This window comes from Puma concolor, chromosome E1, assembly GCF_028749965.1.
Source record: "Puma concolor isolate L17-30 chromosome E1, mPumCon1.1.hap2, whole genome shotgun sequence".
Taxonomy (NCBI): domain Eukaryota; kingdom Metazoa; phylum Chordata; class Mammalia; order Carnivora; family Felidae; genus Puma; species Puma concolor.
Window position 1 is genome coordinate 36,610,919 of NC_141680.1, and position 27,955 is coordinate 36,638,873.

The 27,955-nt window shown below is 60.3% G+C and overlaps 1 protein-coding gene across 24 annotated transcripts in view; it reads right to left on the reverse strand.

Moving 5' to 3' along the window:
* Window positions 1-1,245: 1,245 nt before the first annotated feature.
* Window positions 1,246-27,955, reverse strand: part of CACNA1G (calcium voltage-gated channel subunit alpha1 G) — a 62,212-nt gene continuing 35,502 nt past the window's right edge. For 4 of the 24 annotated variants that reach the window (XM_086686969.1, XM_086686971.1, XM_086686967.1 and 1 more), the window contains 23 exons: window positions 27,693-27,886; window positions 26,489-26,920; window positions 25,472-25,572; window positions 25,159-25,282; window positions 23,458-23,526; window positions 23,123-23,307; window positions 22,084-22,210; window positions 20,426-20,551; window positions 19,707-19,796; window positions 18,942-19,155; window positions 17,004-17,057; window positions 11,803-11,954; window positions 10,962-11,071; window positions 10,092-10,225; window positions 9,746-9,816; window positions 9,540-9,618; window positions 9,324-9,445; window positions 8,773-9,111; window positions 7,986-8,129; window positions 5,876-6,010; window positions 3,971-4,148; window positions 3,504-3,673; window positions 1,246-2,326 (listed from right to left, as the gene is read on the reverse strand). In XM_086686969.1, coding sequence (XP_086543095.1) covers window positions 1,592-2,326; window positions 3,504-3,673; window positions 3,971-4,148; window positions 5,876-6,010; window positions 7,986-8,129; window positions 8,773-9,111; window positions 9,324-9,445; window positions 9,540-9,618; window positions 9,746-9,816; window positions 10,092-10,225; window positions 10,962-11,071; window positions 11,803-11,954; window positions 17,004-17,057; window positions 18,942-19,155; window positions 19,707-19,796; window positions 20,426-20,551; window positions 22,084-22,210; window positions 23,123-23,307; window positions 23,458-23,526; window positions 25,159-25,282; window positions 25,472-25,572; window positions 26,489-26,920; window positions 27,693-27,886 — 4,085 coding nt within the window. In that variant the 3' untranslated portion in view covers window positions 1,246-1,591. The remainder of the gene's footprint in view (window positions 2,327-3,503; window positions 3,674-3,970; window positions 4,149-5,875; window positions 6,011-7,985; window positions 8,130-8,772; window positions 9,112-9,323; window positions 9,446-9,539; window positions 9,619-9,745; window positions 9,817-10,091; window positions 10,226-10,961; window positions 11,072-11,802; window positions 11,955-17,003; window positions 17,058-18,941; window positions 19,156-19,706; window positions 19,797-20,425; window positions 20,552-22,083; window positions 22,211-23,122; window positions 23,308-23,457; window positions 23,527-25,158; window positions 25,283-25,471; window positions 25,573-26,488; window positions 26,921-27,692; window positions 27,887-27,955) is intronic. The other 20 variants (XM_086686973.1, XM_086686970.1, XM_086686978.1 and 17 more) reach the window with 13 other exon arrangements.

Here is a 27,955-nt window from a genome sequence, read left to right on the forward strand (position 1 = left end):
CAGCGGCAGACCATGTAATCACCTTGATGGCGCTCATTCATCACCCCCCAGGGGTCCAGCTCCGCACTCGGCAGCCTGGCCGCCTGGCCCTCCCGACTCCACCGGGAGGTGGCCTTTGGACTCCTGGCCCCCTCCATCTCGGGAGGGAGCAGCCCGCTCTGTTTGTACAGCTTAATCCCATTGCCAGCTTGATGGAGCAGTGCCCACGGTGCGGGTCAGCAGGGCTCCCAAGGCGTGAGGCTAACGCCCAGACCTCCAAGGTCAAGGGGGCTGAAGCCTGGGGAAGGAAAACGCGGACGCGCTTGCCCCCTCCCCCACGGATCCCGTTGGCAGCGGCTGAGGCCGCCTCCCCCAGTCTCAGTCGGCCCCATTAACCAAAACAGCTTCATTATGCCAATTTCCAGCTTTCAATGTGGGGCTGATAGCTGTCAGCAGAAATAAGAGTTAATCTGGAACTACTCACATTCACAGAGCTGCTGCCTGGCTAAGAGGAAGCGATAAAGCTTTGGTAGAAGCAGTAAACCCTGCTTGCCTAGCCTACCAGGCAGAGGGGCTTCCCTCCTCCCTTGCCCCTGGGGGGTGAGGCTGCAAGGTTGCAGCCCTCCTGGGGGAGGATTAGGTTCTCTCTCCCCCAGCCAGCCAGCCAGACACGCGCGCGCACGCGCGCGCGCACACACACACACACGTGTGTACGCGTGCACACACACACTCCTATACACACACAGGCAGCTCTGACCCCTTCCCTGCCCGCTGCCCACTCCCCAGCTCCGGGGGTCTTTCTCCAGTGCCACCTGGAAATGCCTAACTCTGTCCCTTTCGCTTTCACTCTGGACCGTGATTAACTTTTTTATTTTGGAAAATTACTTTATTATAGATATAGATATAGATATGTATGTATGTATATATAAAAAGGTTCCATTTCATTTGTAAAATCTTATTTTTTGCTTTTTCTCTTTTTCTTTTTTTTTTCCTACACAAAATGATGACGAGGTTAAAGGAGAAAATAAGTTACATTACAGTTTCCAAAATGGTCCCCGCTCTCCGCTGAAGATGGGCCACCGTCAGGGCTGAAATGCACTCTCGGTCCCAGCTTGTGCTTTGCAAGAAGAGGGGATATAACTAGACTGGTTATTTTAGGTTAAAATAGCCAAGAGACAGACGCCTTCGCCTCAAAAATATTCTGAGACACATAAAAGTACAAGGAAACAAGTCTCTTCAGTCACAAAATGTCGTACATCCCGCATATACTAGATTCAATTAATTTAATAAAATAGAATATACATAGAGATTCTGCACAAACGTATTGCTTTCTCCCAGTAGCTCCTGGTGTTGGGAACCTTAGCTGCACTGGGCCTCTCTCTCTCTCTCTCTCTCTCTCTGTCTCTCGTCTCTCTCTGCCCGGAGCCAGGGTGACCAGGGCTGCTGCTTTCAACGCTCTGGAAATTCTGCTCGCTGGTTCCCAGCGCCACTGAGGCGGGGAGGAGCTCCTCCTTGGAGTCCGTATGGAAGGTTTTTCAGGAACATAGCCCAGGAGGAGGAGCTAGGATTTGGCACCCGGTGGAGAAAGGTGAATGGGGGAGTAGGGCAGGACTCAGGGGTCCAGGTCTGCTGGGTCGGAGGCTAAACCGGAGAGACTCAGCACGTCTTTCTTTGGGGGGGGCGAGGCAGCCATGCTGTCAGGGGGGCCGGAGGCCGAGGGATCCTTGGAGTCGCTGGACGGAGCCCTCCGCCGGAGGCAGACACCAGGGCTCAGTGGGGGCCGAGGGCCCTGACTCTCTGGGGGGTCTATGGAGATACTAGGCGGGCTGAGTTTTTTCTTGGGCCGGCTTCCGGGCCCCCCAAGAGGCTGGCCCCCAAGGCTAGAGGGGTCGGGGCCCAGGCTGGGTTGGGAGACGCTGTCCAGGCAGCTGACCGCAATGGAGTGCCTCCTCTGTTCATCCAGCCAGGACGAGGGCCTGCGCCGGCCGCTCTGGGCCTCCACACTGTAGCACTTCTTCAGGTCCCGTGGCGACGGGGGCTCCTCCTGGCTGCCCACGGTCAGGGGGTCTCCTGAAACCCAGCTCAGTTCTGTGTCCAGCTCCAAGCTGCTCCTGGTCTCTGGCGGGCCCTTGCTCCAGGTGGGGTCGGAGCCTGGGCAGGGGGCTGGCGGGGGCATGTGCTTCGAGGTCTTGCTCTGGCGGCGGGGTTGCGGCTGCACCTGGGTGCCCGAGTGGCCCCAGAAGGAGGAGGCCCGGGCCAGAGGCGGGGAGGGCCCACTCCCCTCGGACATCAGGTCTTCCCGGCTGCCCAGGCCCTGAACGTCCAGGGAATCAGTCCTTATTGCTGCCTGCGCGAGGTGGGAGGACAGCTCAGCCTAGGGGCTTCCGCTCCCCCATGGACTGTTCCCACCTCCCCCCACCCCCACCCCCAAGCTGGATAACCCCCGCCTCCCCCCCGCGGGCCCACCCTAAGCCGGAGTATCAGCGTTTGCTCTTGTTGGGAAGGGGGCCACCATGCCTGCTCCCCCACCCCTCCCCCACGCCTGCAGGAATCGTTCTCTGAAGCTCCCAGCCCTCGGGACACCAGAACGCACTGGGCCAGCTCTAGTGCACAGCTGGCTCCTTCACTCTTCCCGGCCTTCGCACAGGCTATTCCTTTGGCCTTGAATGCCCTTCTCGAATGACAGGCACCCCTCAACTTGACGGGCTCAGGTCCTCTTGTGACACGGTGCCTGACAATCTGTATCCCCACGTTACAACTAACCCATTCCTCCTCTTTGCTCCCTGCTGCACCGCACACGTGAGCATCCCAGCAGCTGTGAGCTATTGCTGCAATGGTCTGATGGCATTTATGTCTCTGACGTCAGACTGGGAGCTCCAGAGAGCAGGGGCTGTGTCCCCAGTGCCTGGCACACAGAAGCTGCTCGGTGAAACTGTACAATGGGTGGCGACCGTGCCTGTTTCAAGTGTGTGGCATTGAGCAGATTCTCGTGTGGCCAGGATTACACACGAGGGCACCCTGGGTGTGGGCTGTGGCCTTGTCACAGTGGGGTCAGACAAGCCTCACCTGGCTACATAAGCCTCGGCCCTGTGCCCCGGGAAGGGGGGGCCGTGGGCTTGGCCAAAGGTGGAGATACCCAAAACATGCCCTGTGTGCCGTGGCTAAGTCTAGAAGTACAGAGAATCATTGGAAGGCAACTGGAGGGCCAGGGAAAGGGAGTCCAGAGACCTGGGCTCTCCCACCAAGTCGACCTGTGTCCCTAAGCCACCGTGGCCCGCTCCGGTCTCCAGCCCTCCTCAGTGGAAGAAAGGAGCAGGATGCAAATGCCAGAAGGGCACAGACCACTTCTGCTTTGCCAGGCACCGTGCCCCCGGCACCTAGAACTGCCTCTGGACCGCGGTCAGCACACAATAAACGTTTGCTGGAAGAATGAAAAGTGGCCACCTGGTTGTCACCAACAGCCCAGGATTCCCAGCGGAGAGGCCGGCCCCGGGGCCCTGGCCCACCTCTCCACACCTGCTTACCTGGCGCCTGAGTGGCCTCTGAGCCAAAGGGGAGCGGCCCGGTGGGGGCAGTTTGGGGATGGTGCCCCAGGTGGGGGCGCTGTGGGGCTGGAGCAGGTGGGGTGTGTCTTTGGGAAGCTGCAGGATGTAGCTGCTGTCTGCTGGCTGGGAGTGGACTGACAAGACGGAGCCTGTGGGCAGAGAGGGGAGAAGAGGAAGGAGCTGGCAGGTCAGTGGCCTGGCTCTTACCCCAGTCCCTCTTTTCCACTCTCCCTCCCCCATCGGGGCCTCTCCCCTCACCGCAGACCCCTCGCCCTGGATTGACAACCACTCTCCACGGGCTGGCGGGGGGCGGAGGGGGGGGCCCTTGGAGTTCGGAGAGACCTCTTTTGCTGCCTCGGTGCCCCTCCCACCCAGGTCAGGAGTGGGCTTAGGCAAGGATGGGGTCTCCCTGTGCGAGCCGAGCAGCCCTGCCTGAGCCCTGGTACCTGACTGAGCTTTGGGGAGCCCCCAGCTTCTGCGTCCTAGGGACCCCTCGGCGGTGCTCCCGTCCCGGCACATGTAGCTGTCATTGGGCAGAGAGTGCGTCCGGCTGACTCCAGACTTCCGCACGGTCAGCAGGTCTGGTCCCAGGGCGAGGGGAACCTCCTCAGGGTGGGGCTCCATCTGCAAAAGGAACAGGGGAGGGAGGTGGGAAAAAGAGGGGCACCCGGATATCCGGACTGGCTAACTGAGGCAGAGCTGGACAACAGCAAGCAGAAGCGCCCCCAGGCTCTGGCCCCCTCCCCCCACCCTCCCGACAGGGCAGTAATGGGATGAGTTAGTGGGTGGGGGGAAAGGGGGCAGACACATGGGTGAGCCCTCCAGCACAGCAAGGAAGCAGAAAACTATCCAATACTGCATCATCTCAGAGCCTCCTGGTGGGGATGGTGGAGGGGTGAGAAGGTGTCCAGAAAACAGAGAGCAGCCCCCAGGTCCGGCCCGGCAGGTGGTTCAAGAGATGGTTCTCGGGGCCCCCGTAAGAGGCCCTGGAGCAGGACAGTGGAGGCTTAAAAGCTAAAAGCACCCCCTATCCCAGTGCTGGGGTGGTGGGGTTGGGGGTGGGGAATGGGAGGACCTGCCCAGTGAGCGAGGACTGCCTACAGAGCAGAGGCTGTTCACCATCCAGTTCTCTAAGACAACCCCACGACCCAGCGCGGGGCAGGAGCTGGGCTAATGTGGGTTCAACGACAGGTGAACACACTAGAGAGTGTCCGCTGGCTCACCCACCTGTGGCCCCGCACCTTTTAATTACTCAGCGGCTCTGGCAGGGGGCAAATGGGAGGTGGGGGGCAAGGTCTGAGTATCACGGCTTCAGGTCCTCCCTTACTGGACAGATTGGGGGTGGGAGTGGGCTTTTTAAATTTGTTTCAAAGAAAAGCAGTAATCTGCCTTTGACCCCAGCTGGAGGGAGCCAAGGTGTGCTCCCAGAAGATTTCTCCATCTCCCTGTGACCCCTTTCCTCCTTGGGGTCCCTTGTACCTTCCATTCCTAATTCTCAGAGAGGCGGGAGGGTTCCTGTCTCCACTCAGGCCCCGCCAGCTAAGCACCCCAGGAGGGACGGTTGGAAAAGACTGGATCCTATGCTTCCCCTCTTGGCTCCAGGCTCCACTTCTGCCAGCCACCCCAAGACCCCTAGGGACCCCCAGCCTGTGGTCAAGACCCTGTCGCAGCCGAGCCCTGCTGTGGGGAAGGGGCCCCTGTCTCTTTCTCTTCTTAAGTGCCCAGAGGAGGGGGCAGGCAGGGAGGAGGGGGCTGCTCACAGTCTGAAGGGGAAAGGGAGCTGGGCAAGGGTAGAGAAGCTGTCCAAACACAAAGAACACCCCCCCCCCAACACGGGGACACACAGGGACAGTGACGGAGGAGACAGGGACAGCCCCCCCCAGGTACAGAAGGGCATGGTGGTAGCAGCAGAGAGGTATGAGGCTCTCAGCCACTACGTGGAGGGAAATGGCTCATGTTGCAGGTAGGCGAGAAGGAGGGGGGCGGGGAGGGGAAGGGCTGGCTTGCGCAGGCTCCAAACACAGAGACTGGGTCTACATCGAGGGGGGCCCTTTGGTCAGCTGCCTGATGTTGACCTCTGTTTCGGAGGGCCGTGTTACTACTCCTGGGTGTTGGGATTAACTCTTTCACAACTGCGCCCCTGGGCCCTTGAGGCCCCAATTTAATCTCATCTCATTTCTTGGTCCACAGTGGGGACCCGGAAAGACCCATCAAAGCCTGGAGCACTAAGTGCCTGCCGGTTGATGCCTCCGGTGGCCAAGAGAGAGGAGGGAGGGATCTGGAGCCCTGAAGCCAGCCCAGCCCCTGGGGAGGCTGGGGGGGGGGGTGCAGTGAGGAGCGTGTGTAAGTACATTGCTCTCCAGGGCACTAAGTAAGAGTGTGTGAGTGTCATCAGGCAAAGAGTCATCCGTCAGAGCTAGAGAGCAGGACAGTTCAGACACAATCTCTGACGTCAGAGACAGAGCCTCCCTCTCAGCTAGAGGGATCTAGACAGGGAGAGAGATGATCAGGCATTAGAGACCAGGACAGAGCACCCGCTCGCGCGTGCATGCGTGCACACACGCACACACACACACACACAAACACACGCGCGCGTGCACACACACAGGCCCCCCCCTTTCCCTCTTTCCACAAAGCACGGGGGAGGGGAAGGCCTCTCTTCTTTCTCCCCACCCCTCTCCCGAGTAAACTGACAGTGCCTCCCTCCCCAACTTTGAACCCCCCCCACTTTGAACCCCCCCCCCCCCCCCCCCGGCTCGGATCAGAGAGGCTGCGGCAGGCACCGAAGAGCCAGAGCCAGAGCAAACACCGACAAAGCAGGAGAAGCAGAAACTTATTCTAAAGATACCCCAGGAACCTTAACAGCCCCCTCCCACACCACCACCACCAAGAGAGGAAGCGGGGAGCAGGGAAGGCTTTCGACTCTCATAAAGATGATACCAGAAAGAAAAAAAAAATGAAGAAAGGCCAGCAAAGCGCCTCTCTCTGCTCTCGGCACAGACAGAGCCGCGTGGGGGGCGCTGGGGACAAAGCCGCCAATCTGATGACTGTTTTCTGCCTATTCTCTCTGCTTCCAAAAGCCTGGCAGGACTTGGCCTGCCCCCAGATTTTGGCTTCTCCCCTCCTGGGCCCTCCTCCGCCTGCCGGGCAGCTTGCCCGCCCTCTTTAGCTTGGGTTCTGGGAGATGCTCTCCTCCTGCCGCCACACAAACTGGCTGGCTCACCAGGGATCTGCAGGGGGATTTCAGTGCCTGGGGGAGGGGAGAGCCATCCCTCCCAGATGAACCAACCGCCTGATCACCCCATCGCGTCCTCTTCTTTCCCTGTACCTTTGCCCCATGAGCCTCCTTCAGCGTGAGAGGCCTTGGGAAGGGATGTGCTCTCTCACTGATCATTCTAGGTCATTGCCATGTTGAAGCGCCTATAGCCTATCTGAGACTGAATCCCAAGGGCGGACCCCTAGAGGCAGGGTCCTTTCTCTATGTGAGGGTCACTGTTCATTGGAGTCAGGCTACAGGTGTCCCAGGTACTGGGAGCCTGCCTTCCTTCCCCTCCACCCAACAGGGCCTGTGGAACTCTAGGCTTTTCTATCTCCTGCTGACACTCGTCTCTTTGCCTCCACTCCAGGTCTACTGAGGTCTTCCCTGCAGCACCTGACCCCGGACCTAGGAGGGACGGCAGGGTGCTCTGCCAAGTGGAGGGGGTCAGGGGCAACCAGACAGGTCAAAAGGTGGGGAAGAGGTGGGTGGGAGAGCCCCAGAGAGCAGGAAAGCCACGTTTAGATGGGACTGGGGGAGAAAACCATGCGTGAGCTGTGGAAAGGGGCTGGGCTGAGGCAGGACACCCAGTTTTATTTCACAGCGAGGTCCCCAGAATCCACTCACAGCTGGAACCTTCCAGGCCCTCTCAGGGCCAGGTCAGAAACCACTGTCTACTGAGGGCACTCATCATGTCTAGTGGGCTCCGTGGCTCAGAACGCCACCAAACAGAGGCTTTGGGGGTAGGTGCTGGACACAGGAAAGAAGCAGACTGTGGCCTAAGATATATCCCTCAATGGGTCCCCTGGCCACCTGCAGACCCCCCCAAAGCCCTTCTCCCCTGGGTTTGGTACCTCGCTTCCTCCACCCACTAAGGTCCCACTCCCAGATTGTCTTCTGCCCTGCCCTCTTCTCCTCTCCTTTTGGTCCAGGTTCCTTCTGACAAATGCCCTCCGCAAGCCCCTCCTCTAGCCATCCTTCACTCCTAGAGGTGCGGTCCTTAGCATCCCTAGCTTCCAAATATGTATTCCAGAGGTTGATCTCAACTTGTACGAACCCCTGGCTGCCTCCCGCCGAGCCCAAAGCTCAACTGAGGCCCCGAGGCTGCTCTTTCTCCAGATACCCAGTGGACCGGAAACACCCCCGCCTCCCCAGAAGCACAGCACAGCATGGCACAGCCCGGCACGGCACAGGGGCACGGTAACCTGCGGGTCGGAGCCGCCCAGGCTGCGGGCGGGAGGCAAGGCAGAGGGCTGGCCCCCAGGGCCCGCCAGCTCTTCCATCAGCTTCAGCTCCCCCTCCAGGGAGCCCTGGATCAGCAGGGATATGGTGTCAAACAGCTGTCTGTCCTGGGGGGGGGGGGCCAGCCCATGAGGGGAGCGGGGATCAGAGGGGCAACAATGGGAAGTGTCGTGGCAGGGGATTGACAAGAGACACGGAGGGAAAAGGAGGAAGAGGTAACACACACACACACACATACACACACACACACCAGCAACAGACAGACAGGAGAAGGGGGAGGGGAGGGGATGTAGGGAAGAGAGGTGAGGGAGGAAGAAGGGGAGCCGGAGAGGAGAAGAGCTCAGGAGGAGAGAGGGAGAAGGGGCGCAAAGATAGGGAAAGGATCGAGAGGTGGAATTGGGCAGGTGGAAGGGTGGGAAGGAAAGAGGTTGGTAATCGGGCAAGGGTAAGAAAGAAACAGGAAGGAAACAGAAAACTTAGCCTGGAGCCTAAGAGCCGAGAAGGGGAGGCTGGCTGGGCCGGAGGCACAGGGTGTGCTGGGGGCTTGCCGGGGTGGCCCCTAGGCTGCGAGCACACGCAGCCACCGTCTGGGGGCGGGCGAGGGACCGCTCATCCCTCAGCATCCAAGCAGGAGGGGCAAAAGGACACAGGCGGGGCCCCGGGGTCTGCCACGCTGCCTGCCCGCTCCCTGCGCACCACCCACCTGGACCCACCCCACACCCCTCTCGGCAGGGGTGGCTGCTGGCTCACCGTGGGGTGCTCCAAGGAGAAGCGCGAGGCCGCGCCGGCAGCGTGGGCTGCAGCACCGGGCTTGGGGCTGTCGGGGCCCTCCACCCCGGGCCAGAGGAAGGGGCTGCCCAGAGGCGAGCGGGGCTGCGGGCTAAGCGTCTTCATCTCCAACTCCAGCTCGGCCTCCAGCTCGGCCTCCTCCTTGGCCTCCTTGTTGCTTTCCTCCAGGTGCTTCATCAGCACGGCGATCACCACGTTGACCAGCACGAATTGGGCCGTCAGCACAAAGGACACGAAGTAGATGGGGGAGATGACCGTGTTGTAGCAGGTGGACTCCTGGTCACAGTCCCGGAGGGTGTCCTGGGGGCAGAGAAAGCATTACACACTGTCCTGGGGAGAGGGAGTCCCGGAATGTTTCCGCCTGAGGGACAGAAGGTCACATGCTTTCATTCGGGGTCAAGGAATTCATCCTGCCGGGGAATCTGGGCTCCAGGTGTGGCACCGTGTCTCTGGGGCCAGGGCCAGCCGGGGGCGGGGGGGCGGGGGGAGACACGACTGTGGTGCGCCCTCACCTTCATAATGCCATTCCAATTGTCACCTGTGGAGACTCGGAAGAGGGTCAGGAAGGCCATGCCAAAGTTCCGAAAAGTGGCATGCCGGCCCAGGCCCTCGCAGGGGTGCGTCTCGTCACACTCTGGAGGAGGAGGGAAGGAGAGAGAGGCCTGAATTAGTGCAGCAGCCCCGGGGCCTCCAGCCCTGACTCCTCTGCCCTCCCCACCCCGACTCACCCAGGTCTCCAAAGAGCTCCACACCCAGAGCTGCAAAGATGAAAAACAACAACATGAAGAGAAGTCCCAGGTTCCCCACCTGGAAAAGAGGAAAAGAAATGGGAAAGGTGCCACTGGATCTCCCAGCCAGCTTCCCTGAGCTCCCTTTGGAAAGCACCCCCTTCGCCCCGAGGGGACCCCTCCCACCCAGCCCCACCTCCAGCTACCTGGGGCAGGGCCTGCATGACCGTATCCAGCAGTGCCCGCATGCCCACGGCCATCTTCAGCAGCTTCAGCACTGCAGAACAGGACAAAGTTGTGAGCGGGCCCCGCTGGGTCCCAGGCCACACAGCTGGTGGAGCCAGGGCCAGGGTGGGGGCTGGGGTCGGTGGGATGGCCAGCCAGGCCGCCAGGGCCCTGCCTCGGCCCAGCCCCCCGGCCCTCCCCTCTGTCAAAGGCTGGGAGAGAGACCCATGGGAACACACACACACACACACACGTACAAAGTCCCTGGCCAGCCACAGAGCTGACCCCTGCTATCTCCCCCTGGGTAGGCGCGTGGCGGGCACCAACCTCGGGCAATGCGTAGCACCCTCATGATGCGGATGATGGTGGGGTTGATGGGCAGCGAGGCATTGACCTCGATCTCCTCCAGCGTGATGCCCATGATGGACAGCAGCACGATGGCCAGGTCCAGCTGGTTCCACCTGGAAAGCCCAGGACACAGCTCCTTGAGTGGGGGGGAGCCGGGGGCACCACGGAGGAGGGGGCAGTCAAAGTAACACAAGTGGCTGCAGAAAGGAGGGTGGAGGTCAGCCAGTCCCACCTCCCCATCCTGCAGAGAAGGCATGGCTTGACCCTGGTCACACAGCCCGTCGGTGGCACGGGTGGGGCCAAGACTTTAGCTCGAGGACCTCTACTTTCCATGTGTATTCATTCATTTTTTTTTTTTTAATTTGGCACTTATATGCTGTTTACTAGGTGCCAAGCACTGTTTTAAGGGCTTTACAAAAAAAACTCCTAATCTTCATAGCTCTGTGATACGGACAGTATTATTATCGCTCATTTTACAGATGAAGAAATTGAGACACAGAGAAGTTAAGTCACTTACCCCAAGTCACCAGCTTCTAAGTGGGAGAGCCAGGATCCGAATCCGGTCCAGGCAGTCTGGCTCCAGGCTCTGTGCTCTTAAGCCCCAGTCTGGGCCACATGGACTTCCAGCTGCCAATGGCCCCCAGGCCCTGTCTTGTCAAATTCCTTCCCTTCCCTCCCGTCTCCCAGGCTCTGGACGGCCCCCCCCCTTCCCCCTCGCCATCAGCCCTGGGTGGGTCCTAGCGTGGAGGCTGAACCTCAGGAGTCCAGAAAGGTTTTCAGGCATTTCCCTGGGAGACATGCCCTTTCCCCACTCCCCCCCACCCCCCACCCCCCACCCTTCTCTGTTACCTGTCCTGGAAGAACCGACGGAAGCCAAAGGCCACGAGTTTGAAGACTGACTCTAACACAAAGATGATGGTGAAGATGTAGTTGCAGATCTTCAGGGCCTCGTCCAGGATCTGGCAGGGATGGGGCGGGGGGGGGGGGGTGTCTATGCAGGGCCTCCTAAGGCCCAGGGGTGATGCCTGCCCCTCCCCCTCCATCACACTCCGGGATCTGGGAGACAGGTGAGTCTAAGGGGGCCGCTGGCCACCACACCGGGACAGAAGAGGGTCCTCATTCACATGCATGAGCCAAACTTTGAGCTAAAGGATCTCTCTCCTTGAGGGATGGTGAAGAGACCACATGAGAACGTGCTGGAGGCCACAGAAGGCTAGAACCTGGAAAGGGCCTCGTGCATTACTAATTCGACATCCCCATTTTACAGATGGGGAAACTGAGGCCTGGAGGACAGCTGACGGTGGCTGATTCGAGGAGTGGCAGGATCATTGGTGAGTTTAGAGCTGGACATTCACCAGAATCTAAACTCCAGAAGGGCAGACACTGGCCTTCACTGGTCTGTCTTCTTTACCCTCAAAGGGTAAAGAAGGAAGCACGTGGCAGGCACTCAATAAATATTTTGTCGGGGAAAGAAATCAGGTCCTCTACTTCCCAGCTGCGGGAACTTGGTGTAGTCGACTAACCTCTCTGAGCCTCAGTGTCCTCATCTGTAAAACCAAGACGATACCCAGTTCCAGGGGCCACTGCAAGGTGTACAAGAGGGCGCCCAGCACTTGCCCGAGGTCCCCTGGCACGGGCTGGGGTAGCCTCAGCCTGCAGTCCCACGGCTGGAGGCAGGACTCACTCCTACCTGGGGCTGCTGGTAGTGCTCCATGGCCATGGTGACCACATTCAGCCCGATGACACCCGTGATGAAGAGATCCAGATAATGGCTGGTGCACAAGTGGTGAACGAGGAGCCGGAAGCGAGAGTAGTCTGAATAGTAGGGTTTGCACTGGGCCTCTGGTGGGGCGGGGGGTGGGGGGGGAGAGCAGAGCAGCCGTCGGGCCCCTGCCCGCTGCGCCCCCTCCACCCAAGTCCCTCACAGCCGCCAGCCTCTAATGCCAGAGCTGAAACATTCCAGTATCATCCGCATCCTCGCCCTCCACACACCGCCTTCCTCGGGGCGGGGGCGGGGGAAGCTCTCTCGCGTCTGCCCTCCAAGCGTCTGTTCTACTGGCCACAGTTGGGTGCAGAAGGGGTCAGGACATGCAGAGCTCCCCACCCACATTAGACACCAGGTGAGCCCCCTCCCCAAGGCAGCCTCCCAAATCCGCCGGCCCCTCGCAACGCCCTTGACTTGGCGTTCCGCAGCAAGGCCAGATCGGTAAGACGAAAAACAACCGGTCTTATCAGGCTCAGAGGAAGCTCCATCAGCAGAGAGGCAAAGGCCCTTGCTCTCAAGCTCAGCCCCCTGAGGGGGAGCAGAGCAGATTACACAGAGCTGGGATTTGGAGCTAACACCAGAGATTGGAAATTGGACATCCTCTTGGCCGGCCGCGCTGACCCGTCCTGAGGGCCTCCAGAGGGGCAGGGGCCTGGGCCTCCGGTGCCCTCACGGGGGGTGCGGGGCAGAGGGGAGGCCACGGGGCTCTGCTCTTCCCCCAGATTCACGTGGGAGGGCTCCACCTGAAGGACTCACCCAGTTTCTAACGAGGCAATGCCCTGCTCTCGAGTGGCAGGCTAGCATCAGGCTCCAGGCTGGGCTGGAAGCACTGTCTGAGATCTGTCAGAGGCATATTTCTCTTGTAATTAGCGAACCACTTAGTTATAAAATCATGGTGCCAGAAGGTTGGCCTGCTAAGCAGGCGGAATGAATCTGGGGGCAGAAGATGGCAGGGGGCCCCCTCCTCCAGGTGCTGAGGAAAGGCCAGGCCAAGTTGGGGATAGATGTCATCTGGAGGCGGTTGACAGATCGGTCTCCCAGGCAGCCACAAAGAAAGAAGAGGCTCCCCGTGGGGAGGCTTGGGGCAGCCTCAGGTCCCAGACAGCCCTTCCCCCTCAGAACGTCTAGGGCAGAAGCCAGCCAGCGAGGGCTGCAGCCTCTGAGGCCCGTGCCAGGGGTGGCTGGCTCAGGGGCAGCAGGAAGCTTTGGGTCCGGGCCAGCTCAGTTATAAGTGTCCTTCCCCATGCAGAGGACTATTTCACAGAGAGGGAAACTGAGTCAGGGGGTGGCCTGGGGGGTGGCCAGGGGGTGGCCTCCCACCCAAGGCCGAAGGAAGAAGAGTGCCCAAGAGCTGCACGTTCAGCCTCGCCTGACGCCACTCTCCAGCATCGGCCTCGATGTGTGGATAACCAAGAGGCCGGAAGTCCCGAATGTTCTGGCACACCACAGTGTGGGTTATGCCATCATCTCGTTTTCGGAGATGGGCCGGCCAACTGTGGCTTTGTTAGCTCAGGTGGCTCTCCTGATCCCCAGGACGGGGTGGGGGTGGAGAAGCTCAGGACAAGGGACAACATGAGGCCACGGGTCATCCACACTGCGATTGTGGAGGGTGGACCCGGCGAGCCGGGCGTCTTCCTTCCTTCAGTACCCACAAGAACCAGAGGGTGCTAATCGCCCTGCGTTGCCTTAGCAGCTGGAACACTGTCTCTGCATTAATCTCCATAAGTGCCGAGAGCACCCGATCCCATTAAGCTAAAATATGAATGGAGAATTAACTAAAATGTTTGAATACAATTAGGTTAGAAAAAGCAGCTCCTTATTAGCCCCATTATTAGCTAAGATAGTGCAGAGGAGAGGTGGGGAGAGTCTCCCTCTCCCCTGTCCCCCTAGCCTGACTAGGTAGCAGCCCCAAACTGAAGGGGGCTGCTGTCACCACCTCTGCCTTCTGGCCTTGCTCTCGCTGTCTGAGGGCAGGTGGGCTGGGACTAGCCTGGGACCCCCCTCCCCGCAGCCCATAGGAAAGGTGGGGACAGGGCTGAGGCCGGGCATCTGCTCGTAGCGACAGGTGCCAGGCCCTTGAGGTCTGCGGCTCGAGCCCCAGTCCCAACCCCAGACCAGCAGATGCCGAGGCTGCCAGAAATCCCCCTTCAGAGCACAGGTCCAAAGAGTCCCAGGGCCAATGTGATCAGCATGTCCTTGGTCAAACCCTTTGTTTTACAGAGGGAGAGAACGAGGTCCAGCACAAGTGGGTTGTCCACACATGGTGAGGCCGTGACGGAGCCAGGATCCGAACTCCCAGCCCCAATCCCTCACCAGCTGCCTGGTGGGTTTAGACCTCGAAGAGTTTGCCCGAAGGCTCTCGCCGTTAGGCTTTGGATGATACCACCCCCCTGCCTGAGCTCAGAGAAGTAGAGACCTCCTGGAAGAGCCCTGGGCAGGTCTGCTGCTCCAAGAGCTCCGGCCATAGCCCCTCTCCCTGCCCCCCACCAGTACGAGCTGCCTTAGGCGGAGAAAATGGCAGAGCTGGGCAGTAGGAGGAGGGCACCTCCAGGACTGCCCAGCCCCCAGCCGAGGGCAAGAGCCAGGAGAGGAGCAGGGACAGCACGGCTGTGAGTGAGGGCAGCAGGCGCAGGTAGTTAGTAGAGCCCGAGGCACAGCCAGGGCAGAGGGTTTGCAAGGAAGAGTGACAGGGAGTAGGCGGAAGGCAGAGGTCCCTCCCAGGGACACAGGCCCCCTAGGGCAGAGGCCACACCTTCAGCTGCTGTGGCCAGGCCTGATCACTGGGTCCCAGCGGAAGGAGAGAGGGTGAGTGGACGCAGGTGCCACAGGTGGCTGAGGGGAGCGGTCACCCGATCAGCCGGTGGCCCCAGTCCCTCCCTTCGCCTGGAAGCTGGGCTGGACCCAGGTGCCCGGTCAGGCCCATTCCCCTGATGATCAAGGACGCTTCCCTTCTGCCTTTCCCTGGGGTCTGGCTGGCCCCCTCCTCTGGGAGCGGCACAGAGCGAGAGCGGCGCTGGCCGGGAGGTGTGGTGCATGGGGGTTTGATTCCAGCTGCCCCAGACTAGGGGCATCACACAGTTGGCTAGACCAAGCACCGTCCCCTGGCAACTGATTGAAAATGCGGACGTTCAGGTCCTGCCCCAGACCGCTCCATGAGAATTTCTAGGGCGGTGCTCAAGCATCTGTGTTTTAGTACGTTCTCCAGGTGATTCTTACACGCACGGAAGTTTGAAAAGCTCTACCAGCGACCACACAGAACACCAGGTTTGGGAAAGAGGGATGGGGGGTGATCTGAGCCCCTATTAAGGGTCTCTGAGTCTTCATTACCAGCTGGAAAGGTAAGACACGCTATTGTCATCAGGGTATATGCCTGTATGTGCCAACGGGCGCATGGCGGAATGTGACTGGAATGGGGGTGCAGCGTGAGGGTAACAAAGGTATTGGGCATCGAATGGGTGTGTTGGGAGGAGCTCTGGGCCCAAGAGGGTCTGAGCGTGTTAATTCCTGGTGGAGAAGCCTCTGTGGGCCAGCCCCAGGCCAGGACAGTGTTGGGGTAAATGTGTATGTGTGGACACTTCGGCCTGCAGGCCAGGTGACCCCGTAAGGGAAAACCTGTAGGGTACTTCCTCCCGCCCTCCCTCACCCCTAACACATCAGGAATTTGCAGTACAGCCTGACACAGAGACATGGGACCCAGGCAAATAGTTACGAATCGGCAAGAGCCTCCTGAGCGCCCAGACAGATGGTCTCTCAATGACAAATACCATAGCTTGGCATCATGGGGACAGGAGACATCAACCCTCAGGGATGGCCTCCCAAAACAAGGCTCAGGGGGTCCCTGAGCCCCCACAGATCAGGTAGCCCAGCACCCAGAGGGCAGTGTCTGCCGGGGTCTGGCTTCTGGGGGAGCACAGAATAGTGGAGAAAGTCCCAGCCCAGCGGTTCCCAGCCTGAAGTCTCAAGTCCTCTGCAGCCTGAGAAGGCAGCCACATGGGGGTCCTTAACGTTCTTTTCAATATTTCTAAAAGCTTAAAAGAAATCATACATAGGCCTGTGTTAAGGCCCCACGGACTAATTTGATGGCAAAATGGTCTTTCTTTGCTACCGTTGAGCGTGAAACCCTCTGCAGTTCAGAAGCTCTGGTTAGCAATTAGATGTGCCTCTGATTAGTAAAAACAGCGAAAAAAAGTCATTACTGAAGGTGCTCGTAACTTCAAAGACAGTCTCTTAAAATGTGGGATCTGCTGGAGGACGTGATGAGGGGTGCCCTTGAGGATGAACAGGTTGGGAACCACCTGGGGAAGACATCAGAGAGTGTGACAAGGCCCCACGGCCTGTCACGGGGTCTCCGAGCCTCTGACCCTCTGTCAAGGGCCCGTGTTGGGGGAGGCAGCGGCCAGAGGACCAGGGGAGGGCGAGCAGGACCAAAGCCATCCCGGGGGGGGCAGGGGACCAAAGCCATCCCGGTGGGGGCAGGTGGGGGGGGGGGGTCACGGCTCTCAAAGACAAAGACCCAATTCACTCCCAAATCTTTGGCTTTTAGGGGTGAGAAGCTTATGGCCAACTCAGGCCTCAGATTCCCCATCCTGCTGTTCGTAGGGATGACGTGGCCACCGCGATTACTTGACTCTTAATGAGTCTGTTCAATTATTCATCGTTACATTTTTAAAACAAATCCTTTCCCTCTCTGCTCCTCTCATCCTGCTTTGCTTGGATCAAAGTCTTCCCTTCAGACAAAAGGAGACGGGCGAGATTTGCAGCTCTAATAATCGAAGGGTGTGACAGGGAGGAGGAGCGGGAGTGGGACCGGGCAGCAGGGGGCTGGGCGGCTCGGCCCTCAGAAGCCTTGCGGGAGAAGGAGGGTCCGCCACGAGGGGTCAGAGGAAGGGGCGTGCAAGGCCCTCAGCCCCCGGCCGGTGTAGCACAGGCCTATAGGATGACGCAGAGCCTGGCGGCGCCCCGGGGACCCTCACTCCCTCGCCCCAGGAGGATGGAATCAATGAGCCACGGAGGGGGGGGGAGGAAGCAAAGAGGACATCCCAGCACGCATGAGGCGGGCCTGGGGGCAGGTACGGCCTGACTGCCCCCGGGCCTCGCCCTGGAACCCACAACCCCAGACGCAGTACCTGGCGCCGCGCTGGAGGAGCTGCCGGAAGCATTTACATCGTCCAGCATTAGATCTAAAAGAACGAAACACGACATTGGTCACTGGCCGGACCAGCTGGGCTGGGCAGGGCCCCCTAGAAGCAGCTCGCTCCCCCTTGGCTCCAACCCTCACTCCGCCTATGAATGGGGTGTGCTGAGCATGGCTGGCTGGTCCTGAGTGTCCAGCCCCAAACGCCGGGGCCAGGGCACTTGAGGAAGATGAGCAATCGGGCCAGCCCATTGGGGTCATAGGGGCAGAGGGCCGGAGGCACGGCGAGGGGCAGGCAGCCCGTCATCAGAACAGACATCCACTCCTACCCGTGCCTCGGCCTCAGCACCACCTGAGATAGCTACAGACCCCAGAAGGGGAGCCAGCTGGTCAGGCAGGACCACAAGTGCCTCCTGCCCAAAGAATTCCATGCGCAGATGCCCTGCTGAGAAGGCAGACTGCGAGGAGGGGTGGGGCCGATGGAGCAGGGGTGGGAGCGTGGCTGCTGGGGGTGGTGTACCGGCTCAGCCTCAGGCATCCACATGGAGAGCCCAGCGGGGGCCCCACCCCAGAGCTGAGCAAGGGGCCTGGGGCACGGGCGTTGAGGACGTGGGACGTGGAGAACCGTACCACCCACCACCGCCCGGAGGCCAGTATCTCCTCGCCTCCGGTCCTGAGCAGCCCCCACCTTCCCTCGCATAGGGAGCTTTGGCTCTGTCCCTCCCCTGCCCGCCCCCCCCCCACCCTCCCACACCCCCTCCCCTCACTCCAGGTGTCCCCCCCAGGTAGCAGGAGATAGAGCCACGGGGAGAGTGGAGGGGGGGGCACCACAGCCCCTAACCCATTTGGTAGTACTCACATTTCAACAAACCAAAGGGAAAGCTCAGAGCACTGCACACATCTTACTGGCGTAAGGAAGGCGGTGTGTGAAAGGAAGGGTGCAGAGAAGGGAACCCCGCAGACCAAACAGAGACAGACACACAAAGGCTTAGAGAAACCCACACAGAAAGACACTCAGCGAGACGTGGGCAGTGACTGAGAGAGAGAGTCACAGAGATTACTGAGTACCAGACAGACGGACAGGAACCCTGCAGACAGGGAGACAGGTGCAGACACACCTGGAGAAACAAAGGGGCTCCCGCGCCCGTTACTTCTCTGGAATCCTTCCCGGAATCTGTGTCTTTCCCCTTAGTCTTGGCCCACCCCTGGCGTAAGAGCATGAGGAGGGATCGGATGGGGGCCTCCCCCAGCCCAAGCCAAGAGATGTTGGAGATCACGGGTGAGGGGGCTGAGGGGTCAAAGGCTTAGAGTCCCTATAACTTCAGACCTTCCCTGAGCCAGGAGAGATTTTTCACGCCCCGCCCCCGCCCCAGCCTTGGCCAAAAAAAAAAAAGACAGCCAGGAAGCCAGGGACTTTTGTTGGAGATAAGGAGAGAGTGGGACTGGGGTTCTCTCATGCCGCTTGTGCATTTGTAGTTTCTGCCGAGGCCTTGCTCAGCAGCTACAGACACTAGGCAGGCACACGGTCAAGGTGCTCGCTCCCCAACTTTGGAGCAGACCCATCTGGCACCTGGGCCAATCCCTGGGTCTCTGGGCGAGCGACAAAGTAGGGTGATCCTTATCCTGCAAGGCTCCCCTGAGGGACGAGCTGGCAGAGGTCATGCATCAGCTTCGACCTGGCATCTCGTCTGAGGAGTACGATGCTGAGACCTGGGGAGCCCCCCACGGTGGGGGGTTGCTCCCCTCCCCCACGGGGCCGAATTGGTCTGCTTCATGCGTGCTCTAAAGGCTGACATGCTCTTGAGGGGAAGGAGGTGAGGAGGGGGCGGTGGGAGCATCTTCTCCCTGCCCCCAGCCCCAGCTCCTGGTCCCCTGCAGTCACAAGGCCAAGGTCAAGCACGACTCAGAGAGATGTGGAAAGACTACCGACCAGCCATCTGCTTCTCCTTACTCCTTCTCTTTTTCTCCAGTCTCCGCAGACGCTTCTCCTCCCGCCGCCGGGCCTCCTCCTCCTCCTGGTGCTGCCGACACTTGTGGAAATTCTCCACCACCACGCCCACAAACATGTTCAGGACAAAGAAGGCCACAATGAGCAGGAACGAGATGAAGTATAGCAGCATCCAGGGGTTGTGGTTCATGATGGGCTGGTGGGGATCAGGAAGGACAGGTGGAGGCATCAGGCGGGGATACGTCAGACCTGACTGTCTCAGGTGCCGCCCCACAGCCCGGGTTCCTTAAGACAAGGTCTGCAAACTTGGTTAGCTACAGGGCCCCAGCAGGTGCTGCGAATGAATGGGAGGGGTGGGGACTGTGCCAAAGTAGAGAGTAGACGTTCTACCCCAAAGAGGCACGGCTGCTCGGTTCCACGTTAACTCCTGCCCTGAGGCAGTGCAAGCCCTATGTTCCCAGATCTTCAGACTTCTGAGCAGGCCCAACTCTGGATTTTCACATGAAATCCACCAATTTTTAAATTGGTTTGCTACTAATTCAAAGAAGTGTAAACATGTTGCAATCCAATACAACACGCCCAGATATGGCCCTCAGGCTACCGGTCAAAGCCTCGGCTAATGGGGTGATGCCTCTTTGATGGAATTTGCCAATCAGCCTTGCCCTCTTTCTGTCCCGTGCCTGCATCCCATCATGCCTTGTTGAGTGACCCGAGCCCAAAGATGGATCCTGCCCACCTCAGCCCTACCTGTTGGTCCACACCCACGGCATCCAGCCCGTCGTACATGATGTCCACCCAGCCATCTTTGGAGGCCAGCACGAACAGGGACATCAGGGCCTTGGGGCGGGGCGGGGGGGTGGGGGAGGAGAAACCATGTGAAACCTAAGATGTATGGCTAAACCACCCACCACCTGTCCCCAAAGCACCTCATGGCAGCAGCTCAGGGGACCCTAGCCTTTCAGAGGTCAGGCCTAATCACACTCTGGGCCCTAGGAGAGCTCTCTGTCCCGGGGCTCCATGGCTGGTATGAAGCCAGAGAAGCCATGGAAGACGATCAAGCCCTCTGACCTCAGCCAGGAGGAGCCAGAGACACCAGAGCCCTGGAAAATCCAGGAAGCAAAACCAGGCTGGGTCTGGGAAACAAACCAGCAAGAGGGAGTGAGCCATTTCATTTTCGATATTTCTCCATTTTTCCAAATATGGAGTAAGCAAAGGCAGCATCTCGAGAATATAGATGTGGCCGGTCCCATGCTCAGCAAATCCACACATCATTTCGTCGCACCCTTAACGACAAACCCCCGAAGAAATACCATTATGGCCCATTAGCCAGTTGATGAAGCTGAGGCCCTGGCAAGTCAGTTGCCCTGCGTGCATCACTACGCATGCGCTCGTGTCCCCTCCAGACTCCTGCTACTACCCCTGCCCCCACCCCCACCCCCACGCCCACGCCGGAGCATGGAGCTCACCTGGCCGAGGTTGTCAAAGTTGTACTTGTGCCGGACCCACCGGTAACTGGCCTCAGCACAGTCCGATTTGTTGGTGATGTTCCTGGTGTCCTCGCCCTGGCACACGAAGAACTTCCCTTTGAAGAGCTGGGCACAAACATCCCCAGAGACAGAGCGAAGTGAGCTGTGGCCAAGGGAACTCACCAGCCCTTCCTCCCCCACACAAGCCCCGGAGCCAAAGAGTTCTGGGCACACCCTGAGTGAGGACAGGGTGCTCAACCACGTCAGGGAGACACTGACAGAAGCCTCCCCCGCAGGCACCCCTTCCTCTGGGCTCCTGGGAGCAGAGGCCCTAGAGGAGAAAAGGTCATCAGGGCAGGTGCTGAGGAAGGCTGGTGGGAGGGGAATAGTTCTTTATTTTCTACAAAGGGTGAAGCCAGGGGTTTTCCAAGAGGGGTCCGTGGACCAGCAAACAGCAGCGGCTGGGAACACGCTAGGAATGCAGATTCTCAGGCCCACCCCAGACCCGCTGAACCAGATACTCTGGGGGAGGGGGCCTGGTTTAATGGTGGGGGCAGGCTAGGTATTATAGACTCCACTTTACAGATGAGGAACACTGAGGCTCAGAGGAGTAAATTCACTCACTAAGGTTGAATGTAGGTGGCAGAAAGGGGGCTTGAACGCAGGTATTTCTGACTGGAAAGCTCACCCTCACTCCAGAACACATCTGGCTATGACTGTGGGTGGGCAAGGGATGGGAGGGTCAGGAGGACCAGGGGGTCTGGGCAAGCCACTCAGGATGGGCCTACATCCACTGGAAAAGCCCAGGACCGGGCTCACGAGGGCTGCCTCTGCTCACCCAGGCCGGCTGGAAGCGAGGGAAGGGGAAGGGGCACCACACAGCTTTGGCGAGTGTACCCCAGCCCGGTCCCTGGGGCTAGAGAATTCTAGGAAACCGGGAACAGCCCTCTCCCCGGGGCAAAGAGGACACTCCAGGAAGCCAAAGGACGGGAATGGGGGGTGGGGGGCGGTAGCCACCCAGGAGTTCCCCCGCTTGCCCCGACAGCCAGCTGTCTACCCTAAAGCTGAAACAGCTGGAGCCAGGGGGTTCTGGAAGACTGGGGTGGAGGCAAAGCCAGTTTCCTCCCTGGGCCGGAGGCCAAGTTTCCCCCAGCAGCCCCCACTTCCTGCCTCGTCTGGGGTCTGCACCCTCCTGCCTGCCAGCTCACCGCCGCTAACCTGGCCCAGCTGTCTGGGCCCTGGATCCCCAGGCCTGGCCTGCGGCCCACTCGGCTCAAGCAGGGAAGGAGGGGAGGGGATCCCGGAGCAGACTGGGCCAGGACAGCGTCTGCGCTCCAGAGCGCAGCGTGCGAGGGGGGCGGGGGGGGGGGGGGCAAGAGCAGTGCGCCAGCTACCACAGGTCAGCAGCCTCTCTGAGGCCCTCATCCCTTTGGGGACCTCTTCTAGGCTCCTAGTTTTCTGCAAAAACGCCCAGGAGGCAAAGGGGCCTGAGGCCTAGGGCCTCGAGGGAAGTGTCCCTGTTTTTTCCTTTCTGGAATAAAGACGGCAGCTGCAGCTCGAGTCTCAGCTGCTTGGAGTCTCAGACTTGGAGTCTTCCTCCAAGAGGAAGGCCACTCCTCAGGTCCCCACTGGCACCTGGCCCCCAGGCCCCCACAAACCTGCACCCCCAGGATGCCAAAGATGATGAAGAAGGCACAACAGATGACCACGATGTTGCCAATGGGCTTCAGCGAGGACATCAGCGTTTCCACTACCAGCTTCAGCCCCTGGGCCCGGCTAATGACCCTGGGGGGGGGGGGGGGGGGAAGAAGACGGGTTCCCTCAGCTCCGACGCTCCCTTGTCCCTTGCCCTGCTGCTCCCCCACCCCCACCCCCCATCTGGGCTCACGGGTCCTCCATCTTGGACTCTGGCTTCCTGGGCAGTTTTCTTTTCACAAGATCCCCGCCATGGGGACTCCCGCTTCTAATGTCTCAAAACGGGACGCAGACATCCCCACCTCCCCTCCCCCATCTTCCCTTCCATTCCCAGACCTCCAAGCATCACCTGATGGGGCTGGGGAGGGGACTCAACCCAAGGGAGGTGTTACCCAGGGATGCAGTGTGTCGTGGGGACAGGGAGGTTGACTTGCCGGGATCATGGAGGGTGCACGCAAGGAGGGGAAGGGGGTGGGAGGTGGATTATCACAGCCAGGGAGGCATCACTAGTCTGTCAGTACGGTCCCCATCCATGGAAAGTTCTGACAGTGGGGTGGAGGGTGATTGAGGGAGGGTTTCCTGAGAAAGCAGATTCCCTGCTAGAGGCGTTACCTGCTGGGTGGTCCCCGAGAGGCGTGTGAAGGTGTGTGAAGGGGGGGAAAGGAGTCTGTTACCTCACCGGGGAGGATGGTCATCCCTGACGTTACCACCCAAGGCACAGCTCCAGCTGAAGGATACGAGGGCCCTGCCTGTGGCCTCTTATATTGTGCCCAGCACAAGGTCAGGGGCATGGTAGCCCTGAGCAGTATGTCACGTGGGGAGTATGTCATGTGGAGGGGGTGTGCCCAAGGGGGGGAAACTCCTGGGGCCATGGTTTGAGCCCAGTGGTGACACGGTTCCCCGTGGGGGGTCAGAGGCAGGGAGCAGGGGCACGTGGGGCTCCCGCTCCGTCAGGGAGTTGTCGGAGGCGTCCCTGAGGAGGACGCACGGCTGGGGGCTCACCTGAGTGGGCGCAGGGTCCGCAGCAGCCTCAGCACCCTCAACATGCCCAGGATCTTGGTGCCGCTGTCGGAGACCATGGACACCAGGATGTCGATGATGGAGATGAGCACCAGTAGCCCGTCGAGAACGTTCCAGCTGCTACGCAGGTACGCCTGCTCCCCGAAGCACCAGCCCAGCGCAACCACCTGGGGACGCCCGCTGCATCACTGTGGCCGCCGCCTCCCTGCGGTCCCCAGGCCTGCCCTCTGATTGTGGTCAATCTCTCCAATCCCCTCCCACCACCAACCCGGCCCTGGGAACCAGACAGCCCCGGAGCAACACCGACCCCCCATCACCTTCACGGTCATCTCTGCCAGAAAGACTGCGGTAAAGATGTAATTGGAGAGGGTCAGGAAGATGCGTTCCTGCAAGAGACAGCAGGCGGGTGTTGCCCACTAGGACCTCCTTTCGTGAGCCAGGGCTGCTCTGCACACAGAAGCCAGGAACTGCCTCCGACGTTTGACTCAGGACAATGACTCCCACCTTCCCCCACAAGGCAGACAATCTCCTCTTCCCAGAATCCCCCTCCCTCTCTCTGTCTCTCTGTCTCTGTCTCTCTCACACATACACACACAAAGCCAGCGCCAGGCCCCCCTGACTCTCAGCTCTGAACAGTCTCACCCCTGCCCTGGAACAGCACTGTCTCCCACCCCCGCCCCCGCAATGGCCTGGAAGGGGAAACGTTCCCCCAACAATTCTCATCTGAGCCCCATATCTCAGGCCTATCCTGATTCCCTTCTTAAAACTGGGGCAGGGTTTACCTTGATCTCTGACCCTCCTCATCCTACCCTCCGCCCTTCTGCCTGCACTTGTTTTCCTGCTGTGTGGCCCAGAAATGGAGCCACAGGGCAAGCGAGGCTGTACATCCCTAAGGCGACCCATGTCCCCTGATATCTATAGGCTGAGTCCCTCCCTGGGTGGCCGAGAGAGGGCTGGAGAGGCCTGGAGAGGCAGCGCGCAGAGCACGAGAGTCAGGGAGAGCAAGAAACAGAGAAAGGGAAAGAGAGAAGCAGGGAAAGGAAGGGGGGGAGCTGAGGGGAAGATGTGGTGACAATGACAGAGGGCCCTGCAGCGAGACCTTGGGCAGAAGGCCGACCAGGGGCCTATGTGACCAGCTGCCCTCGCTCCACCCTGCACGAGCCCCAGGGGTGGGGATCTCCTCACCCACCTATTTCAGGCCTGCCCTCCATTCAAAAGGGTCTCTCCCTCCCCACCCGGGCCTGGCTGGAGCCCACCCTAATGAAAAACAAAGCCCAGCAACACCGAAATCTGAACGGGCGGTGTGGGAGGCGGTGGGGAGGGGTGGGGGGGCCGCTCCAAGCAAGTGTGGCAAGATGTCATGAGGGGCCACCGTTGTCTGGGGCGGGGACTATGATGCCCGGGTGGGGGGAGACAGCTGCCAGAACCACTTGTACCCATTCTGAAGAGGTCAGGGCCCTGGGAGCAGGTCCAGATACGCAGGCCTCTGGCCCTTCTTCTCCTTTGGAGCGGGCCTAGAAGGTTCACAGCTAAGCAGAAGTGACCAATGTTCCCCCTGAAAACCTACGTGTTTGTGATCTGGCAGGACCCAGAGGAGCAAAGGGCAGCTCCCTCTCCCCTACTCTGCACTGACCATGGGGGAGGCTGGGCAGGACGTCTCCCCCAGCAGCGCACAGGTCGTGGGCAAAACCGAGCCCCTTTGCAGGAAGCAGGGGAAGCAAGACACTCAGCCCCGCCGGGGCCAGTCTGCTGCTCCCATCACGCTGACACTCGCCGACTCACACCCAGCTGGGCCCCACAAGTGCCTGGCTCATGAGGACGTGCTGTCTGCAAATAGCCAGGATGCAACGGGGCTCACTTTTCACCCAGGTAAGGAGCAGGGCCCCACTCCCCGAGCTGGGCTGGTGCATCACAGGAGGGAAATGGAGGCAGAGGCAGGAGAAGGACACAGGAGGCAAGCCTGGGTACCAGTTGCAAGGGAAGCCTACAGCCACCAAGTTTAGTCTTTGGTGACTCACAGCGCTGTGGGGGTCGATCTTGGGACGCTCCATGGCGATGGTGATGCAGTTGAGGAAGATGATGACAAGGACCACATGGTCGAACATCTTGTGGGTGATGATTCGGTGACAGAAGAGGCGGAACCTGTTCGGAGACGAGCAAAGGCTGGGCAGGAGGCAGGCCGGGCAGCGGGGAGCGGCCTTGCCTCCTCGGGGCCCTCCCAGCCCGAGGCCCCTCTCTCACGTGCCCTCAGGCCAGGACACTTCTAGCGTCCCCCAGGGTGGTGTCGCGGGATAGTTCCCCAGGAGGAGAGGTCAGGGATCCCCTGCTCACCTTGACTGAGGAGAGAAGACATAGGCGGACCAGGAGTCTCGCTCCCGGCAGCAGGCGGGCAGCCGGGCTCGGATCCACACTCTCATCCGTTCCCCTCTGCTCTGTAGAAGGACCACAGGACTGGTGTGCGGGGCTGGGACCCTCAAGTTCCCCACGCCCTACCCCTTGTCTGCAGCAACATGGCCTTCACTCCCTGTCCAGCCCTTCACACTGGGCCCAGTCCTCAGCCCTGCTTCTCTTCCTTTATTCCTCAGACCCCCAGTCTCCCTCTAAGCCCCTCTGGTCCCCTGAGCATGCCTCGCTTCGTGCATCTCCTCCCTCCTCCCCTGCACGCCCCCCTCCCCCCAGGCTCTCTGCGCTTATGTCTCTGCCTCCAGCCTCCAGCCCATCCCCGAAGGCCCTCCCGGCTTCCCTCCCCGCTGGGCTTGGGAGCTGCATCAATTATCAAACATTGTACCCATCACAGCTGTCTGTTCAAAGACACACCTGGCGGGAGGGGACCCTGGCCCCTTCTCCTCACGCGCTAACCCTGAGGTCCTAGATCCACGTGCCCATCCCCCAGGGTTAGAGGTGGTGGTGGTGGTGTGGAGGCCGGGGAGGGGTGAATGGGTAAGGAGGACGGGCGTGAAGTCAAGACTTGTGATAAGGTCGAGATGAGAGAGGGGGAGACAGGGGAGGGCATCGGTTTGGAGGGATGAGTTATGGGTATTTCTGAGTCACTGGGGGAGGGCCATGAAAGATTCATACGCATCTGCCCGAAACCATTCATATCCACCAAGGACCGCAGCCCCGCATGTGACGAGGATCTGGGGCTCGGCAGGGCGGGCATAGGGAGAAAAAGGGGCTGTTTGGAGCTCCGCTTCAGGGCCGGCACCCCTTGGGACCCCTCGGGCGCGACGGTAACTCCCTGAATGCCACGGAACTGGCAGCGGGGCGTCCAGCCCAGCGCCAGGTCAGGCATTGCCCCCCTCGCTCAAGGTCAGGTGTGAGAAGTCACCGCGCCCTCAGGGGCCTCACCAGGTTGCCCTCGTCATCGCCATCGTCCCCATCCAGTGGGGGGGCGTCGGGCCGCTGGGCCCGGGCCAGGCGCCCCGAGGCCGACTTGCCATTGCAGTCCTGGTGCTCGGAGGCCGAGCTGCGGCCACTGGCTGTGCGGTGCAGCCCGGGCACCTGCAGCGTGTCCGGCAGGTCAAAGGAGCCCTTGGCCTCCCGCTCCAGGGAGCCCCTGTGGCGACGGTCGCTGCCCGCCGGGCTGGCTCTCTCCTCTTCCGAGCTCTCGTCCTCGTCCTGGCTCTCCCGGCCCTCGCCCGACAGCAGGGAGCGCCGTTCCCCACTCGGGCTCCTTCGCTTCAGGCTGGGGGCGCGGCCCAGGCTGTTCCGGCTGGAGCGCCTGCTGGTCCAGCTGCTTGCCGCGCTCCAGGGGCTGTGCGGAGAGCTGCGGGCGCTCGGCTGGGGGTGGGGGTGAGCCAGGGAGAGGGCGGTCTCAACCAGGACCCCGCAGCCCTGCAACCCACCCCCCACAGGCACCCTGTCTCCTGGGAGCCTCCTCGGCGCCATATCAGGAGTCGACGTGTAAGCGGGAGCCGTGGACCAGACGCCTGGGTTCAGATTACTCACTCCCACCAGCTGGGTGACCCTGGGCAAGTGACTAAACCTCTCTGTGCCTCAGTTCCTCATCTGGAGAAGAGCTACGACACTAGTGCCTATTCCTCATGTAGCTGACTGGCCGTATAAAGTGACGGCAGGCGCGCGGGCGCCGACGCCGACTCCTGGATTAAACTTCTGGCTCTGTCACCGGCTCACTGCCGAGCTTCCCACCAATCAGTTTGGCAAGCTAAGACCCGGGTCCCCATCTGTCAAGTGGGGATAATAATGAGACCTACCTCATGGGGTTGCTCTCGTACAGAATCAGTAACTGCACGGGGTTTGCTATTATGATGAAGTATTAAGGAGAGAAGGACCTCCCCTATCTTATAGCAGAGGCTCAGAGGTTGAGTTTCACCCAAGGGGCAGTTCAGGAACACAAGAATAGGATTAGAACACTGCTCTTTCTCCCCCCAAGGCCAGAGCTCTGCACCTGCCTGCATTACTAGCCCTACTGACCTCCCGGGGGCTTGTCCAACCTAGGGCTCAGAGGCCTTGGGCCTCTCCGCCCCCATCCTCTCTTCCCTCCTGACCTCTGCACATGTCCCACCGTAGGGCACCCATGTGCACCCCATACCGGTGACTTCATCTCATGGGCCGCCCCTGGCTCAGCAGACCCGCTGCTGCTGGTGCGGCGGGAGGCGGGGCCCAGCGCCTCGGCCAGGCCGGTGCTGGAACTCTTGGGGAGCGACATGGGCGTGGCGGCCGTGTGGATGATAAGAGGCGGCAGCAGGTTCTTCCGCAGTTCCGGGTGCTCTCCCAGGGACACCACTGCCGGGGAAGTGAGAGAAGGAGAGACCCTGAGTCCACTCAAGGCTGGCCCAGGGCCAGGGCCCGCAC